This window comes from Halictus rubicundus, chromosome 9 (genome assembly GCF_050948215.1).
Source record: "Halictus rubicundus isolate RS-2024b chromosome 9, iyHalRubi1_principal, whole genome shotgun sequence".
Lineage (NCBI taxonomy): Eukaryota > Metazoa > Arthropoda > Insecta > Hymenoptera > Halictidae > Halictus > Halictus rubicundus.
Genome location: NC_135157.1, coordinates 4,307,898 through 4,327,359, shown reverse-complemented (window position 1 = coordinate 4,327,359; position 19,462 = coordinate 4,307,898). Strand labels below are relative to the sequence as shown.

At 36.9% G+C, this 19,462-nt stretch overlaps 1 protein-coding gene across 4 annotated transcripts in view; it reads right to left on the bottom strand.

Moving 5' to 3' along the window:
* The window catches only part of LOC143357258 (WD repeat-containing protein 47), a 151,020-nt gene that overhangs the window by 115,417 nt on the left and 16,141 nt on the right, over positions 1 to 19,462 (bottom strand). Inside the window, exon 1 of one of the 4 annotated variants that reach the window (XM_076793611.1) lies at positions 6,849 to 7,000. The exons of 1 other annotated variant lie outside the window; for it this stretch is intronic. In XM_076793611.1, the coding sequence (XP_076649726.1) occupies positions 6,849 to 6,883 (35 nt within the window). In that variant the 5' untranslated portion in view covers positions 6,884 to 7,000. Of the gene's footprint in view, positions 1 to 6,594; positions 6,639 to 6,848; positions 7,001 to 19,462 lie in introns of those variants that run through there. 2 more of the 4 variants (XM_076793613.1, XM_076793612.1) reach the window with 2 other exon arrangements.

Below are 19,462 nucleotides of genomic sequence, written 5' to 3'. Positions count from 1 at the left end.
CTTTTAACGTATCAATTTCGTGCCGACATGAAGTTAATAGCTAATAAAGCAAAGAGTAATTTATTTTCAATTTGAGAAGAAATGTACCTTTTAAACTATTCATGCGAATGTTATAGTTCAACGGGACGACAAGTGAACGTTTAAAATATAAATATTCATAATCTCAGCTACGTCGAGCTTATCGAGGAGTTCGGTAATAAATGGCAAGACCTGTCAATTATTTTCTTCGTCAGAAGTATTTTACTGAGCTCAACCATATTGCGAACGAGTAGCGATTGCAAAGGCCGTGCACGTAGGAAGTTCGTAATCGTGGGAAGCGAAAAAAATGGCAAGCATATTGTCGGGCTGTTTCCCAACCGTTCAGACGAAGAAGCAGAAAAGGAGCGGGCACAAAGCGGTGCCAGGATAAAATCGGAAATGCTCGTCGACTTCTCGAGTAATCTTACAAAGTGGCCATTCGCGAAATCTGGCATAAATTCCCCATTACCGAATGAAAAAAACACGATGATGCAAGAAGTCTCCGGCCGTGAACACCGCAGCCCAGCATTCTTATGCAAACACAAACTTCCATATATTAATTTTAAAAAAGTTCCAATAAAAAAATTTTGATTCCTCCAAATATTCCCAATTTGACCGACACATTCCGACATCTTTTACCTTCAGTCTATCTATGTATGATCGTAATCTATGAACGTTTCAAAAGGCCAAACATTAAGGGTTTGCACGGACTGCACGTCCTTATATACAATAATAAAAATATTTTGCAACCAATTGCAAGGAACAAGTGTTAAATACACACATTTTTCGTTTTAGTCGGTTTAATATGCTGAAAATATTATAACAGCATTTCCAAATTCTTTTAATGTTTAGTCTACTTGCATTTCACCTACTTATCCCTATCGTAAATAAATAAAATCCGTAGTCTACTTGTTAGTGTCAAGCGGTAATAAAAATCTCATTTAACTGAATGCAACGTTTACTATCTATATTCTATTATTAATAGACTGCGACTTTCATGTATTTATGAGAAAAATTAGTACCTAGATCAAATGCAAAATAAAAGAAACATTTCAAGAATTTAAACACGCTATTGTATTATTTTCGACTCCCTAAAATCATTCAAAAAAAAAAAATTGTCTAGGTAACGTAGACAATTTTTATTTTGTATAAAAATCCGCGGTCTAGATATTAACATTGAATGGTTCTCTCGCGAAAGATATAAAAAGCGAGTACAATAATAGACAATTTTGTAAGCTAGATGGACTGTCATTGGAATTTCTACAAAGCTATCGATGAATGTCCTACCCGGAAACCACATTGAAATGCGGAACAACATTTTTAAGACACCTTTTCAATGCAACGTTGACAAAGATCCGTCTTCTTCTCCGTCGTTGTCGCAGATTAATGTACGAATGTCGTGTCAAAGCGACACGAACCACGAACCTTATCAGGGAGAAACTAATATTTTTTGCTGTCACGGTGAAGATTGCTTGGTAGCCGCAGTTCTTCGACAGAAAAGATCAACATCCCGCTAATCCGCGACAAGATTAACCATCGTTTCTCCGCACGCGTGCAAGGAAGAATAGCTCGCGTAATTCGTCAGCACCGCGGCACGCCATTCACTCGACGGCAATCGACGGGACCCTTTTGTTTGCCGCGTTCCCTCCGCACTACGGAGATCACGGATTTTTCATTGTCGGTGCAGTCTGAAGCGGGATGAACCCAGGAGGGTGGTGCAACCATGGCAATCCACGTCATTCAAATATGTTGGGACTCTCAGCAGAGTCTGAGATGCGCGTTTGATGTCCCAGAACAATCACTCCTCCATTTCTCTCAATAATGAATTTTTTGCCGCCGGTCGCTAGTGACTGGACTGCGCACATTCATACTAGACCATCCATCCTACTCCATCTTCCTAAGAAGAAATTCCAAAAATCATGCTCCAAAAGGTTGTTTCGTTTTCTACTATTGCGTACAATTCAGCATAATTGTTTGAAGAAACAAAGAGCGCTATTATGAAAGAGAAATCTCACCAAATAATAAAACATTAACGCACGCTAATGTTTCTAACAATATCAGACAAGTATAACACATTATGAAAAGAACGTTTGGCTCAACCTATTACTTTCTTCGAAATCAAAGAATGTAATTGTATTGAACGCAGTATAAAAATCAGGAAAATTTTATTGCGCCATGCAGAGTCAAACATAGAATAACTGCACAAATTTTAAAAATTGAATTTGTTTTCATTTATATACAGGGTCATCCGTTTTTAAACGGCCAAACGTCAACCAGCTATAGAGGACCCCAAATGAAACAACTTTCACCCCTAACACTTTTTTTGATTCGGTCTTGATTTTTAGATAATTGCAAAAAAAAATTTTTTGCGTTCACTTAAGATTAAATATATTAGGACTGCAATTATGTATCTTGATGATTTTTCCTTTGTTTGGTTTAAAATAAATAGGGGCATCTTTTTTATTGAGTCAACTTTTTTGTATGACCTTTGGATCTTGGTTTTTTTTTACATGTGGCACGCCGTGGAGACTGAATGAAATAACTTCGAATCAAAAAAAGTGTTAGGGGTGAAAGTTGTTCCATTTGGGGTCCTCTATAGCTGGTTGACGTTTGGCCGTTTAAAAACGGATGACCCTGTATATTCGTTAAATGCAAAACTAACTGAACATTTGACGAAATGGTACAGCATTTTTTAAGTTTTATTCGATAAATGCTTCAAATGTCCAATACAACTACGAATGCAATAAGTATCTGAAAAGCATCCTGCGTCAGCACCCACAACCAAGTAGTGTATACCCGCAATTCTTGGATTGCTATATTCCTCCGCAGGGTTTCAGCATATTTGTAAACACCATCTTTCAGCTGAAGATCCGAGAAGCCGAAGAAATCCTCCCCGTCCTCGTCAAATCTTGCGTGCTTTTTTATCGTGGTATATTTAGCGCTGATGGTCGAAAGTATTACCCTCGCGTGTCTACCGAATTCTTCTTAAAATAATGACGGGAAAACAAGCTGCGATCTATTTGCAGAAGCCTTTGAGCCATTTCCAGTCGCAGGAATAATATCATCCAATCAATATCGAGAGAGTCGCCATTAGCCCTTTGATTACTCAAAGTCAGGACGAAATCTTTGAACACTTGCACGAATTCTTTAGTGTCGTTAATAGATTGTAAATTTTTATGCAAAATATTATATAAATAACAAATAAATATGTACGAATAAAGAAATCTACCGAATTATTTCCCACGGAAGCATCTGTATAACTTTAATAATTTTGTAAAATAAATAAATACGAAATCGGTCGCGGCGATGGTTGGTGTATTGTTAAATAATGTTACACAAGCAGAAGTACGACCGTTGTCACACATTTTCCTGTAATTTCAGCAACCAAAAAATCTTTTTCAAACATTTATTTCGAATCCAGCAGGATTTATTTATACAGATCTCGAGAAAATTAGTATCGACGCGGATATCATGTTCGAAGTATCAAGGTCCCTAAGGACAAGTTTTAAGCGTGGCCTTGGTCTTGGGGTAGATCGACACCTACTTGAATCCACGCCCTTTCTTTGTAACAAGTCCTCACCACCCTCGCCCATTGTTTTAAGGACGGATTGGCTGCTGCATGGTCGATAAAGCGCGGAAGTAGTTCGCCCGCGATTTTGTAGCACCGGCGACGCTCTTTATGCTCGCACGAAATCGAACGGAACGGATGAAGTTCGTTCCGAAGTTGTTAAACTGATAAATTCTGGCTGCCGTAAGCCACCGCCGTGATCTAGGATGTCGAAAACAGCGGCCCCATTTGCGGAACTCGTTTTCCCGAAACCACTGCGTCCGATTATTTTTAACGAAGCGATAACGTTCTGCAGAGAAATGCTCTGTCGAACGTTGCAGAAATGCTATGTGGAAACTCAAATTAAAACCCCGTTGAACGCATCCATAAATGAAGAAAACTGGCGTATAAAATCACTAGAGAAGCCGCGAATAGGTATAGTTACATACCCTACGTGTACGGGAAATAGGAGAAGTAAAATTGAAAAAGAGAGTAACAATATATCATTTTTAATCTATCAAAATTATTCAAGAAATAACGAGCTTTCTATTTGATTTCAATTTTTTGCAATAGAAGCAGGACGTTTTTATTTTGCACAAAAGATTTACAGTTTAGTTGTCAGCAACTTGCCATTTTTTAAATATTGCGGACTTATATATTTGATGGAATCGTTTAGTCAGTTTTTCATAATATTTTATATACAATTTCGTAGTGCTGTTTGCCAGGTATACACTTTAAGTGTTATCGGTTGTAACCACAGTATATTTTGTTCTTGTTACGTAGAATAACAGTAAAGTCGATACCGTAACTATATTTTACGATTAACAAGCAAAAATAAAAAAAAAAGGCTACAACTTTTACACACACCTAATACGATTACCTACGAAGCGAAGATTTATCTTTGTAACAACAGTCGCACAATTTTAGTTTATGGCCCAATAAAATTTTAGACAGCACTGCTTCGTCTCGTATGATGAAGCGTCCATTGTATATTTGTTAACAACGGTATATCGCAAAATGTTCGCGCTCCGCGCGACAATGTCTGTCATCAGTCGACGTTGACACGCGTTGATTTAAATTCACGGGCAGACGCAACACGAGTAATAACTCTGTAAAAACTCGGGTGCATTCTGCTGTACGAATTTCCATGGGACACCGTTGCATGCAACCAAACAGGGTGTGACACGCCGAAAATGTCGCCGTATATCTCATTGAGCATAGACAAACCGCGACGCGAATCTCTGGAGTACAATCTGTCGATTTGCATCCCCATGCAATCTTTCCGCTGTTTCACGGTTGAATTGCCCGGTAATATGGCCGATAATACGCGTCGGAAATAGTACATTGCGGCGTTTCGGCATAAAGGGCGTAATTGTATAAACGGATTGACGAGAGAGGAAAGCAGATTTAGCTGATCGCGCTGATTGGACGAATTATAACGTGAGAAGTATTAAGGGGTGTCTGCCTACCGAAGGGTTAAGCTTCCATGATACGTTTAAGCCTTTATCGTAGGGTTTCAGATTCTGAAATGCATACAGTATGTGAGTAAAAATGTTAAATATTCTAATAAAATTTTCTATTGCACTCTTCAACGATTCTTTTCTCCACGAAATGAATAAATAAAAAAGATAAGGAAGAATTCATTGACTTCAAATTATGAATTGACTTCGAATTATGTAACATATAACGTATTTAATTGTACATTTAATCGTTTTAGGTAAATACAGATTCTGGAATGATGCAGTATATACGCAAAAATATTAAATGTTCTATTATATTCTTAATATGACCCATAGCTCTATGAGATGAATAAATAAAAAAGATAAGAAAGAATTGATCGACTCCGAAAAATTAAAATATTGTAACATATAATTTATGTAATTATACATTTAATCGTTTTAGGTAAATACAGATTCTGAAATGATGCAGTATATGAGCAAATATATTAAAGGTTCTATTGTAATTTTCATATGACTTATTGCTCTATGAGATGAATAAATAAAAAAGATGAGGAAGAATTGATCGACTCCGAAAAAATTAAATTTCTGCGACATTTAATAGTTTTAAGTAATGTAGCACATAAGAAAAAATATTAAATGTTAATAAAAAATTCAAATATTGCGACATGTATCTTGCGAAACGGTTCCATAGAAATGCTGAAAATTTATAGAACACGAAATATGTACCATGCAACACTTGCTATGTGGAATAGTATATGTAATAGATGCTGTATCTCATAAACGGTATTTCTACATAAAAACCAATTGGCCTGAACAATCTACCGACAAAGGAAGATCATAGTAGACCCGTACGCCATCAGTATACGAAAGATAGTTCATATTTTAACCATTTTCTTTTTCATTTAAATTCATTTAAATTCTTGTTCATTCAAATAGCACAGGTTGCTATGTACTGAACAGTTTCTTCACGGACTAAAAATTAAGATGTATAACACATAATAAAGTAGTATTCATGTTGAATAATTCCTACAAATAAGGACTCTAATGTTACAAATAAATCCTCAATTTATACTTTATACAAATGCGTCTTGTATTGTGTTACCTTAAGATAGGAATCTGATAAAGATTAATTTATGTAAAACGTGTGAAAGAATAAATTTAATGTAAACGATGATATCTTTCTCCTGTTTATTAATATATTATGCCAGAATATTAACGCAGCTGGAACTAGAATGCAAATTTGTGCATTTACATGCAAATGTGCAGAACACGAAAAAGTGCATCAGGAATATTCAGTAATTCTTATTTTATCCTCAGCTTCACATAAAGAAAAAAAAAACAAAAAAAAAGATTGATTTTAAATTGCACATAATTTTAAACAAAAAGAGGAACAATTCTTTTTTCAAATTATTTGTAACGCGTTTTCCAGAAGTAACGTAAAAATCTATATTTTCCACGCAACCTCTTCGCATAGTTAACCCCCTCACCGATCATTTAGCGTTTCACTGATCGTTATTAAGCAAGATACTTTGAATACTAGCAATATCGTAAGAGTATCAAACACCATACCATAGTTCTCTAACTTTACAGCAAAACATCTTTGTAAAAATCAGCTTGGCCCGCTATAGCGACTGAAACATATCAAGCTCAGCCATGAACCTCAAGCATCGCAAATATCCAAGAAGCGTGTGTGTCGGTATTCACAATGTGTTTCGCCGGGCGTTTCTTACAGCAAAAGAATGACTGGTTTTAATTTTCACCGCGGCAGCCGCAGCGTGGAAGTTTCGGTGGCAGAGTGTCAATGTTGGAGGCTCGATATTTACTTTGTTTTAGTGGTCCGTTCGCGCACCGTGGACATTCACGTGGCACGTAAGGAAGAGAGACAGTCCACTGGAAGACGCATCACACACGCGACCAGTCGGCGAACGGAAGCACAAAACCGGAAGCACGTGGCTCAACCGTACGAACGACGTCGCGCGACAAACTGGCCCGACGCCGGTCGTCGACAGTTATCTCTGCGACGGCGCCCATGCTCCGAAACGCGCGTCGTCTACATGGAAACGATAGCACGCGGACGAACAGCAACGTATGCATTCATGCTGATATTAGCTGGCTGCACGAGTTCCGTTCTTCCTATAGCGTTTCCTGCGAAAATCCGATTTTTAACCCTCGCATGATCCTCAGATGAAAACACATTTGCTATTGTAAGTCGACTGTGAGGTAACCAGTTTGCTCAAACTCCGTGTTGCAAAATTCATATTTTGCGAATACATAACCCAACACTACTTTATGCTGACAGAATACATTTTCAATTTTTTAAACACAGCTTACGTTGTTTCTCTTCAATAAACCTTTACGTTCGTGATTAAAAGAATAATTTATTGCACCTTTAGCATTCCCGCAGGCACAGAAAGTTTCTCTGTTTTAATTGTTTTGTAGCGATCGTAAAAAGTGGAACTCTGTTGGTGACAGATTCAGGAAATATGGCGCTGCGAGAAGAAGTTTTCGCTGGAGCTCTGATTATTCGTTTTGCCTTGAGTTTACAAAGAATTCCAAGGAAAACTTACAGGTCGCAATTCTAATTGTATACTTTCCGTTTCTTGGCAGCATAAATAAAAATTGATAGTTGTGTTTAGACTGAGTGAATCACTGGCACACTGTTTATGAGAATAAAATAGCGAGCTAGACTTAAACAGCGACCTAATATAATCTGGAAGCATGGAACTGCTGAATCCTAAGCAATCTCGGGGATCATGTTACACCTTTTGAAAAGGAGTAGGCCACAGTAATACTTCTCATTTCATTGTATAACATTCAAATTATTAATTGGATTCGTAAAGTTTCTCCATTTTAATTTGCTTCACATATGGAATTAATTATAACATCATAATCATAATATTGATAATTATAATGTCACGCATAGGATTTATCTTGAAAATACTGAACATTAAATGTTTAAAATTAAGCGGTGCTTAACCCTTTTATGGATTTCTATTAATATTAGAATATTATATTATTCCAATACATTGATATATTGGAAACGTATCTTATTTTAACATATTATTATATCAGAATCTTATTTTATTATAATACATTAATATTAGACTGCGGATCTTTATGCAAAATAAAAATTTTCTACATCACCCGCAAGGTACTGGAATGAAACAAATATTTGTTTCTTCGTTTAGTAATTTTAATTACTATTTTATTCGAATTTATTCGAATATTAGAATTTTATTCGAATTTATTGATCAAGTTTAATTTTTCGGTCGCCGCTAAAAGAGTTAAGCGTCGGAAAATAAGTTAAATCTGTATAATTTCTGGAAACTGTTCCTTGTTTTTCTACATGCAACCGGGTACACACGAAAAATTCTGCCAAAAATATTGGTTACAGGGATTACAACAGCTATGTATGTATTGTTTCATATAATGGCATCGCTATGTTCCCAGAGTAACATCGAAAATATTATCGCACGCGAAAATTTTATCCGGTGAATGCACGCGATGTAGTTTTAGTATACGGCGCGGAGGATAGTGCGAGAGAGAATCGATCTCCAGAGAGTCTGACCGAGTGTGGGTGGATGTGACAAAGAATAAAAAACGTCTCGACTACTTCGCTGGAGAGTTCTCCAGCGGACCTATATCGGACGAAATAAAATTTTCTAATTAGTGGTAACGAGCACCGCGATGAAAGATGACTCTGTGTACATATATCGAGATGAGAATTGTAGGTGAAGGTTGAGAGTACTTTCATCTTAGATTTGACTATAAAAATGGCCAAATCAGAAGATGTAAGATAACACTTGATTAAATCAGACGTTCAGAAATTCGGTGATAATTAAATCTTAAATACTCCGAGTCATCCGTCTTGGAACTTTGATATCATTATCGAATTGTAAAGATTGCACTGAAGCACTGACGTATGTGCTTAGCAATATAGATCGTTTATACATTAGTCATCTTTTATCGCGTGGTACGATTGCTTAATTAAAATCCCAAGAAACGAGCGACCTAAGCGTTTCATACGCCGCACCAGCGCTATACTGCAATTATCCTAGTTTCTAAGGTAACCTGGCAGTTTATGGTTTTTGAAAAATGAAAGGAAAAGCCAAGGAAATGCCTCGACCTGTTTAGGAATCGAAATTAAAAGGCCAGATCATTAATTCAACACTTGTTACCGTCCAACTCTAGCGTAGCTGAAAATTAATATGGAAACTGAGATTGCGCTAAATTGCAATTTTCGGTTTCGCAGAAACATCTCGTGCAGTGTAATAAGATTCATTAGGAATCATTAATGGACAAATAGCATAAATTTAAAATGCTGATCAGCTCCTATTTACCATACTCTATTTCTCCTTTTTTCGGCATGACTACCACGTGACACAAACAGTGAGGAGCAAAATTGAACCAATGCAACATTTTTACAAAAAATCATTGTTTATATATTTATTAAGATACAGTCAAAAAAATTTTAATAAGAACTTTTACATCTATTTTAGCTTCATTAATATTCTAGGAAGAAAATATTGTAATTATTTAGTAGGTAATTTAAATGTAACAGTATCAAAATATGAGTCGCTCATTAAGTTCAAATTAATGTAAAATCACGAATTAATGTAAGATCCCGTTTTAATGGACACAGAAATAATGATTTCCTGAAAAAAATGGTTTCATTGTTTTAGTTTTGCTATTCGTGGTATATAAGTGACAGAATTCTTTGTGTAGTTTTAAAAATAATTTTCGTACCACATAATATATCGAATGTACCAAATACAATGTTCGTTTCATTGAATAAGTTATTATTATAATTTATTATGGGAGAAACAGCTTCATTCATCCAACAAAAGAACAATATATGCACTAGATGAACATCATTAGGACTGAAAGGGTTTTCGATTTACGTCTTTTGTCGCGGAGAACAATCTTTTATCAATGACACCCCAACGCAATTCGGTCGTATTGTCTTGTCAACGAAAGGGTTAATAGAGGAGCGTGTACCATCCGAGAACGAAGATTAAGCATCCGCCCTTATTTATTGTTCCAGTTACTCGGAAGAGGCAGCCACGGAGCTCCCGGAAGTACTCGACACGCACTGTTCATTAACAGTTCGATTAACATATTTATAAGAGCCCAAGCAACGCCCGTCTATTCCGCAATTAGTCAAATAATTCAAATCATTCAATTCAAAATCACGAGTCGACACGTGAGCGAATTTTATATTTCCAATTACCGGATCGCAGATGTCTAGTCCGTTATAAAATAAAATTCACTAAAATAGAAACATTTAAGAAGTTCAACATAAATTGCACATTCTTCCATGCTGAAACGCTAATCGAGACAGTCGGTGATGTTTTATCTGATTTCGGATTTTATTAACTGATTTTTAAAAACTCTAACGTGCATTAAGACATCCGCTAATTGCGTTCTGAATAATAATGTTTAAATCGTTTTAAGAGACACTGCTAATTAAAAGAATTAATCTGATCGCTACTTATAAATTTAAATATATAGCTTGATTATGCAATACTAATCCCTCGACGGGACTACATATTAGTTACCATTTTAGTCTCAATTAAAATGTCAACGATCCTTCGATAATACTTTCTCGGGAGTTCTAACTGAAAATTGCAGAGTGTCGTTTGCCATTAGAATTTGACGTCTGGTGAGAAACGAGTTAATCAACCGTATCTGTTTAGGTTTATGGCGTGTAATAAAATTACACCATCCATCGAATAAAATGCCACTCTACTACGCCATGCTAATTATGGTTGCCGTAGACGCGAAACAACCGCAGTACGTTTTCGTTCCAAGGGAGAGTTATTAAATAGTCGCCGGCAATCATGGTGCACCGCGAGTCGTAATCACCCGAGATTCTCGTAGTATGCAAACGGCAAAGCTCAGCAAGAAATTGCGGTATCATTCGATGTAAAGACTGTCGCGAACGAAATTATACTGCTGCGGAGGGGAATTATGGTAACGAAAAAGCGGATGATAAATGTTCCGCTCAAAGCCACGAATGTTTTACATTTTTATACTTCGTTACCCCGACTAATTACGTGAAGGTATGACAACTGGTCGTCATTCAAATGCACTATTCGTTCAGGCACTTTGTAATTTCAACGGCGAAGTTTCTGTTAGCGTGTTGCTGCATATGTTTCTGATTGACGTCCCTGAATTATCAACCAATTAATAGTATAACATTGTTCTTTTTTTTTTTATATACAAGTACTTTTAATACAAGTACTTTGTAATTTCAACTGCGAAAATTCTGTAGGGTGCTGCTTATGTTTATGATTGACGTCCCTGAATTGTCAATTAACTAATACTATAATTACAAAAAGAAATGATAGAGAAATTTAAATGTAAATCAACTCAATTTTTAAATTAACATTTTTCAGAATTGTATTTTTTTTTTAAATGTTCCAGTAATTTTTGTAGCTTTATGAAAGGGGGCTGTTAACATAATTAATAACAACATTATCTTTTCAGTATTCGCAAAAATACAAAATTTGCAATTCAGGGTAAATTATGTAGAGAATATAAAAGAGTGTGTAGGCGTGTAAGCTATATAAAATAATGCAAACAATTCTGTTGCGAACGACCAAGGGCAAGGTAGAAAATGCTATTACAGAGAATGAACCGATTTGCAGTCGACGTAATTTGTTGTTTTCCTAATTGGACTATATACATCCCAAGCTATAAGACGGAAGGTACAAGTGGCTTTCCAATTACGATTAAATTGTCTTAGGATATCCTAACAGGCTGCTTTCACGACGAGTATACATGCACGTCGAGTTACGTCCGGGCAAAACGTAATAAAAGCAGAAGGAAAGTGAGATAATATAATCGCGGTTCGAGGTTGAGAAGCGAGAAAGCAGTAGGATAATCCCGCATAAATGAAGACACGCAAAAACGGCGAAGGAGGTTGATCGAAGTGTGCCAAGAGGTTTCATAACGTCTAGAAAATCAGATTACTCCGAGTATGAAATACGTGGCTCGAAAACTTATCGACTTCCTCCAGAACGTCTATCCCTCTCCCTCCCCCTTCCCCCGGGAACCTTGTTTCCGAGCAAGTAGTATGTTTTATTCATGTTCGCCATTCATGGCTGCAGAACACCGGGAGATTTACTATCATTGACTTTCGTCTGGTCACGGATTTTAATTTTTTCCGCGTGTCTCTGCACTGCAATGGAACAAAAATAGAAACAAAATAGAAATATCATTCGTGTTCTACGTGTTTTGACACTTTTGGCAAACATAAAGCAGTAGACTTATTTTTCAACCCCTTACGTCGACAGTTTTTCACCCCTAACACTTTTAATTTTGCATTTGGAAGTGCTCTCGTATTCTGAATGAAACATCCCCCAAAAATTTATGGTTTCGCAAAATGGCAAAAATAGTCCCTGTTCTTTAGACAATTTGATATTGACTCACATTTGTGTCATGAAAGCATACGCTGAAAATTTTACCCCTACATTGATAATTGCTAATTGAAATTTATGGATTTCGAAAATGGTAAAAGTGATCCCTATTCTAGATAATTTTACGTTTACTCGCATTTGCGACATGAAACTGTACGCTGACAGTTTTAACCCCTTACATCAATAATTTTCAACCCCTCTTTTAGTATTTGAAAATCATTCTATTTTCTGGGTGAAAAATGCTGGAAATTTATGGTTTTAGATAAGATAAAAGTGACCCATTCGTTGTATAGTTTTACAACGCAAAAATTGTAAAAGTTACAATGTCAAAGTACACGTTGAAAGTTTTAAGCTTCGAGCTTGTCGAACAGGAAGTTTAGGTTATTGACAAACGGATTAGAGCCACTTCACTGTTGTACTATGTTCGAAATGTCCCATAGCCGATGTCACCCCTGGAGTGGAGCTGATTCTACGTGAACAAGTAAGTTGAAAATTTAGAAGAAGAATTTGTCTCGTGTAAGAATTTATTCCTAAAAAATTAAGTTGGAAAGTTTTCGGAGTACATACTTGGTTCTGTTCTGATTAAATAAGGGTGGTAACATATGCGGGGGCTGTTCTATATACGAAAAGTAAATAAAAATTGTATAATAAAATTGTATAATAAAATCGTATATTTCAAATATTGTCTCTGAGAAAGTCAAATCCAAACATATTTTATCAAGAATTAAATATAGATGCGCTCTATAAATTTTAAATTAGATTTCTTTATCAATCATGCTTCAAACAACAAATTTTGATCTCCATTATTTGGCTAATTTGGCTAATTTCCACATATAGGACAAACTTCTATTAATTATGGCGTAATTATTCCACCATAACTAGTCTATAGAATTTTTATGCAAAATAATATTTTTTTGCATTAATTGCAAGAAACAGTAACAGTAGATTTTTTTTAATTCTTTTAACTTAGTATTTTTGGGTTAGAACAAAAGTTCGTAGCGTTTTTAAATTAAAATTCACAGATAAAATTAAGATATTTATATTTATTCAATAACGTGAAAAATTACCACAAAATGTGATAGGACAGAATGGAAAATATGTTATTAAATAAATCCATGAATAAATATCTTAATTTTATCTTTGAATTTTAATTTCAAACGCTACGAACTTTCATTCCAACCCAATATATCGTTTTCAATACATTGTGCAACATTTTTACTCAAAGAAACTGCAAAGAAAAACGATTTTTTGAAAATGAAAAACCAGAATATCTTCTTAAGAATGCAAGAGGATACTCGAATCGCAGAAAGAGTATCGATATGTTTCCTTCGCGGAAGCTTGCTTCGAAGTTCATCGTGTAGGTGAAGGTCAAGGAAAGGTCACAGGGACCGGTACCCCATGTGAGAAACGTCCCATGCTTCTCGTGCGCCGTTAGGGTTCTCATGGATGTTCTGACGTAGATTCCTGGAACGGAATTCTTGTTTACGAAAAACATATAAAATCCGTAATGTTTATTGCTGCGGCCGTTGCACGAAAAAAGCACGCTACAGCAAATTACACCGGCGTTAAATAATTTCGCAGATGTAAGCGGTATTATACTCCCACTTGCTGGAAGGAATTCTACGTTTCGCTCGCTCGCTTGGGGCTGAGCGTGAATTATTGTTGCAGTAACTGGTAATGCATCTGGGATCGATGCAATCGAATTTTCAGTGTTTTGCTCCTGAGAAAATTGAATTCCGCGAATTTCTTACTCGATGCTCATTGCTGTACTGCGGATTTTATGACAAAAATGAATAAGTGCAATTTGAAAGAATAGGAAGATTAAAAGAATTTCATCGAAGCCACTCAACAAAGACGGAAATGTCTACTTGATTCCTGTTTGATGGAGAAAATTTTTATTTTTCATAAAGATCTAATAATGACAAAATACACGGCATTTAACAGAGACACTTACGGAGAATAATATGAATTTTTGTTCGTATTAAATACTTTGTTTCATCGATGCTCTCATTTTGCATACGACATTGAAGTTCGGCCGGTGAAAGTTTAAAGACGGAATTAATTGCTAATTAATTCGACGCAGGAACTTCCTTGGCGATTACGAGCGTCTCGGAAGGGGCTCATCTTTTATCGATGCTCGTCTTAATAACAGCAAGGAAATGAAACACATAGTCAAACGCGCACGACCAGTTAGCAATTAGGTAAATGAACCGCGACTGAAAGGAATGTCGGGATAATGGGAGCTTCGAGGACTTTCGGACAGCTGCGAATTTGCATACGAGCCCCGGTGAAACGCGACTGGAAATATTAATTAATCAGTTGGACGGTTCACAAAAGCATGTTTCGCGCGGGGCTTCGCGACGGGGACGGTATTTAATCAGAAAAAATTGCTGCGAGACTTACTGGATAGGGAAATCAGCGGAAAAAGTGGTAAGGAGCTTCAGTAATATTGAATCAACGTCAAACTGAGACAACAGCGGGCCGTGCGAAGAAAACTTATTAATGAAAAGTGAATTATTTAAAGCGATACGGTTCAGAAGTCCTACCGCAGCCTATCGGAATATTATATAAAGGAGATCAAGCTTGGAATTATTTTAGCTTGAAAATAGGCTTGTACAGGCTCGAGGGTGTGCCGAGTTACTGTATGGATTCTTCTGGATTTTTATGCTTAACATACGCTAGCTAAAAAATTTAATGGAAATCATTAGAATGCAGAATGTATGCACCTCTGAAGAATTATCTATTCGATTCGAATTCCTTACAATTCTGCATAAAGTTCCGCAGTCTGTGAATCACATTCCAAGATAAATTTATAGCAAACACGTACTTGCTTTTTGAACAATCTCCAATTTAAATCAATTCGAAAGTTCAGGAAAACGTGGACTAATTAAATGTAGAGTATACTTCTACAGGTATCACTAAACCAATTATCTAGTATTCGAATATGAAGCTCCGAGTGCTTCGTGACTTAAACATGATTTTAATAGCATTAATAGCAAGTTTAATCATTCCTATGATGATTCTTCAACGCTTACATGCAAGGATAAAGCACGCTACGATTTTTTTCTATATTCTTCTGGTGTCATTAACAAAATAACGATGTGTTCGCGTCCTGTAAAATAGAATGCAGAAAATATTAATGCTAAAAAAATTTTAGTAGTAGTATTTTGCTAATACTTTTCTCATTAACGCAGTTCAATCGTTCCTCGGATGGTTCTTTCATGCTCACTGCAAGGATAATGCACTCTATAATTCTTTTTTGTTCTATATTCTGCCGGTATCATTAACAAAACACTGAGGAGTTTGTAATCTATAAAATAAAATGTATAAGAGATTTAGAACTTCCTACCGGCTGATTTAATCAATTTTATTGCCGCAGGAAGCCTAACCAAAAGAAGGCCATGCATATTCGGTTTTACGCGGATGCATCCGCGCTTGCTGCGACGCTCCGTGGAGCAACGTTCGTTCCGGACTGTGTACTTCCTTTAATTGACCGTGTGCTTTTCCCCTCCCAGTTTCGACTCATCCAGCTGCTTCCACCCCATCTTCGGCGTCGTCTTCGTCGAACACTAAACCGACACGCAATAAGCCGTGTCTGCCCGCTCGGAAACTCGTGACAACGGATGAAAATGAAGGGAGGAGGAATTTCTTTTGTCTCAGACGCCGACGGATATCCTGATCGTAGGATATTGAACCCAGACTATCGTTATTACTGATTTTTTTTCATTCTCTTCGACCCGGATCGATTCCCTGGATATTTCATATCTCGTCCGACAATTCGCAATTTCTATGTTCCCGGGCTTATTGTCTGTTCGTCCTCTCGTCAACTGAAATGTCTAACTCCCCATTCTACCCTTGCACGCAATTCCATTCTATTCAGCAACATTGGCAATCTAAACAATAGGCATATAATTACAGTAAAGTCTCGATATGATATGCAAAAGAAACGGTATTTGTGAAAAATTTGTTCCCACTATCTTGAGAAACCCAGAAGCTTAAACATATCAGATATATTATTTCTTTATAATATATCCAAATTGAATCGGGTGTGATAAATAAATAAGGTTTGGTAAAAGTTTCACAAAAAAATAATTAAGAACAAAGAAATTTTATCCTGGAGATCCTGTGTTCGGTGCATCCTCAATACATCATTCTTAATTAAGTATTAAGTCTAGCAGACAGTTTTCCTTCTTCTTCAGATTTAGTTAAAATTATGATATTATCTCACTTTTTTCGCCAAGAAGATTGCACTGGACTACTGTAATAAAGTGATAAGCATGATCTCTAAGAAACTAGCCAGAACTAATATTTCATCTCGAAAATATTTCGCGAAAGTTTTAGGTTAATCCGGTTAAAATCTACAGAGTTAGATTAGGTTCAGCGAGTTTGCTTGACGTTCACCCAGCAAAAGGTGAAAGATGAAAAACTTTAAACGCGTTTGTCTCGGAACCATGTTATCAAAATCGTTGATCAAAATGTTTAAAAGTCTGCTTCATCATGAGATGTAAGACTAGCTTCTGAATGAAGGGTTGTTTCTTTTGATGAACTGATTCGTTTAATTGACAAAACACGCCCCTTTTTCTCAGTGGTAATTGATACTTTAACTTTGAATGGTTAACATTTTCGAAACGCGTTTCGCTCAGAGTATTTCGAATTGAAAACAATTTAGCTACGTGCAGTTGGTCACTGCGGAATGTATTCGTAAAGGGAATCCATAACTGGGCATGCGCTTCGACAATTATTAATGTTTGCTAATAGCAAAATTATAAGAATATCCGAAAAATACGGACTTTCGAAAACAGAAAGATTTATTGCAAAAATGTTTAGTAATTTTAAGCGAACAGCTTCATAAAAAGTTCCTTTCCATTTCTTTTCGTTTCATTGAACATATACAGTAGTTTCTCGATCTTTGTCCAAACCACGGAGCCAGTCTGGGACATATATCGGCCAGGAGATACTATTCTTTCCACGCCGAACGTAGAAAAGGATAGCGATGCTCTAGAGACCTCGGTCGCCCAGAAACACTCCTGGAAACGAGGTTCTGGGACTTTTATCTGTTAGGCTTTTTGGACATATATAGAGCAACCACTGTGGTCACCAGCTAACATTTTGCTTGGACAGAGACGAAACACTCATTTCAGACCGTCTAGTTCATTTTAGAAAAACTATTATACCTTCTGCCAATAAGACAGTTCACCTGATCACAAATCTGATGTAACGTACATCGGCAATTTTCCTCAAACAGTATTGTTTTCGCCATATACAAGGTGTACCCTGTGAAACAGCCCGCCCAATTATTTTCTCCAACAACGATGCAATCGAAAACATTTCATCTGTAATCGAAACGGCTTCAAAGGCCAAGCAACATAGAACAATTTTGCTCTCGAATTTTTTCCAGCACATCAAAAGATTCTATCGAAACACTCGTTCCTCCCTATTTGCTCGACAGCGGACTTTTATTTCGAAATGGTACAAAAAGGAACACCCAGAGACGGATGAGTCCATATTGAACCACTCGTGGGACCGTCAAACCGTCGCGTCGGTTATCGGCGGTTTAATGGCTGGTTCGTAGCGTAGCGTAGGTACATAGTAGTAACGGTGGATGAAAGTAATCGATTGTTTCGCTTAGCTACCACGCCGGACGCGTCTTTAAATAGAATTTGACCATTCGCTTATCCGTCGGATGTCCCATTTGCACACTCGTCCGAGCGGCGAGGATACCGTGCGTGCGTCGATTTATTATCACGATTAGGTCTTTTTTGCCGAGGTACCGGTTGCATGGTGGTCAGGTTGCAATGGCGCATAGTCGAGACGAATCACGGCGACCTGCATCCTCGCGCGTAACCAGTGTGACTATGCCACGCGGCGATGAATCATTGATAGATCCAGGACTTGCTCCGACGATTACGCGCACCAGGATTCCATTTAACGGCATGACGATTTCTCGGTTTGCCAGGAAGCCTCTGCGTCGCTTCTGCATTGCAATTTCCTCGGGACTGCCTATCGATTATAATGGGGACACGATTCGTCTGTGACTGGAAAATTATAGATGCACAGTAGCCGCGTTGTGATTGTACGCTTTTATCACGGATTGTTAGGTCTCGATGTTGGTTTTTATTCGACGGCTGAGCTCGTGACTGCATGGAAATGTTAATAATCGAGCTGGAACAAGGTCTCCGAGATCCAGGTCGAATCGCAGACGTTTCTCCGCGGCCGGAGTCTCTTCAGAATTCCTCGCAGTTTTAAGCACACTTCGAATAAGTTTTAGAGCGTCGGGACCGGTGGAGTTGGTTCCGAGATCTGCTTACAAAATAATTTATGGACGATACTTTCAGCAAATGCGATAAGTGTGATTTATTCGATGTCTGAGAGCTAATCTTGCCGTACTGCTTAAATCGCCATTACTGCGATGGCTTCTGACAACCGTAAAGATGGAAACGTGTTATTCCACAAAGTCGTAGTAATATGGACTATGCAGATGTAATTTAGAAATTTCTGTAATACGGTAATGTCTGTGAACAATTCTTTGAAACAAAACAATCATCAAACACGTTTCTGTTTCCAATGATTTTCTTGTGAAACTCATACCAACATATTCGCGCAGTTTTCTGGTTAAAATGACACCGAACACGGCACAATTTGAGTTTTATTTACTGGTCTAATTCGCGACACTGTGAAAACTTCTATTATAGAAAACGATGATGGAAACCGAATGAAATTGCAAAAGTAGAGGCTTCAATAACATTATTGCTCTACGATCCTTCTTCGAAGTTGTAATCGTTTAAATATTGTCAATTTTTCAAAAATCCGAAATATAATATAAAACTCAGCAGTTCTGATAATCGAGGCTCTACTAAATCGTGAATTAAACAAGTAAATATCATTCAAATTGTATCGTGTTTGGACTGATTTTAATCAGACAATTATCAGAAATCTTATGGTAATAGTTTCATAATAAAATGATTAAAAACAAACAAATTTGGTCACTGGATTAGTATTGTCTCACCGATACGCTG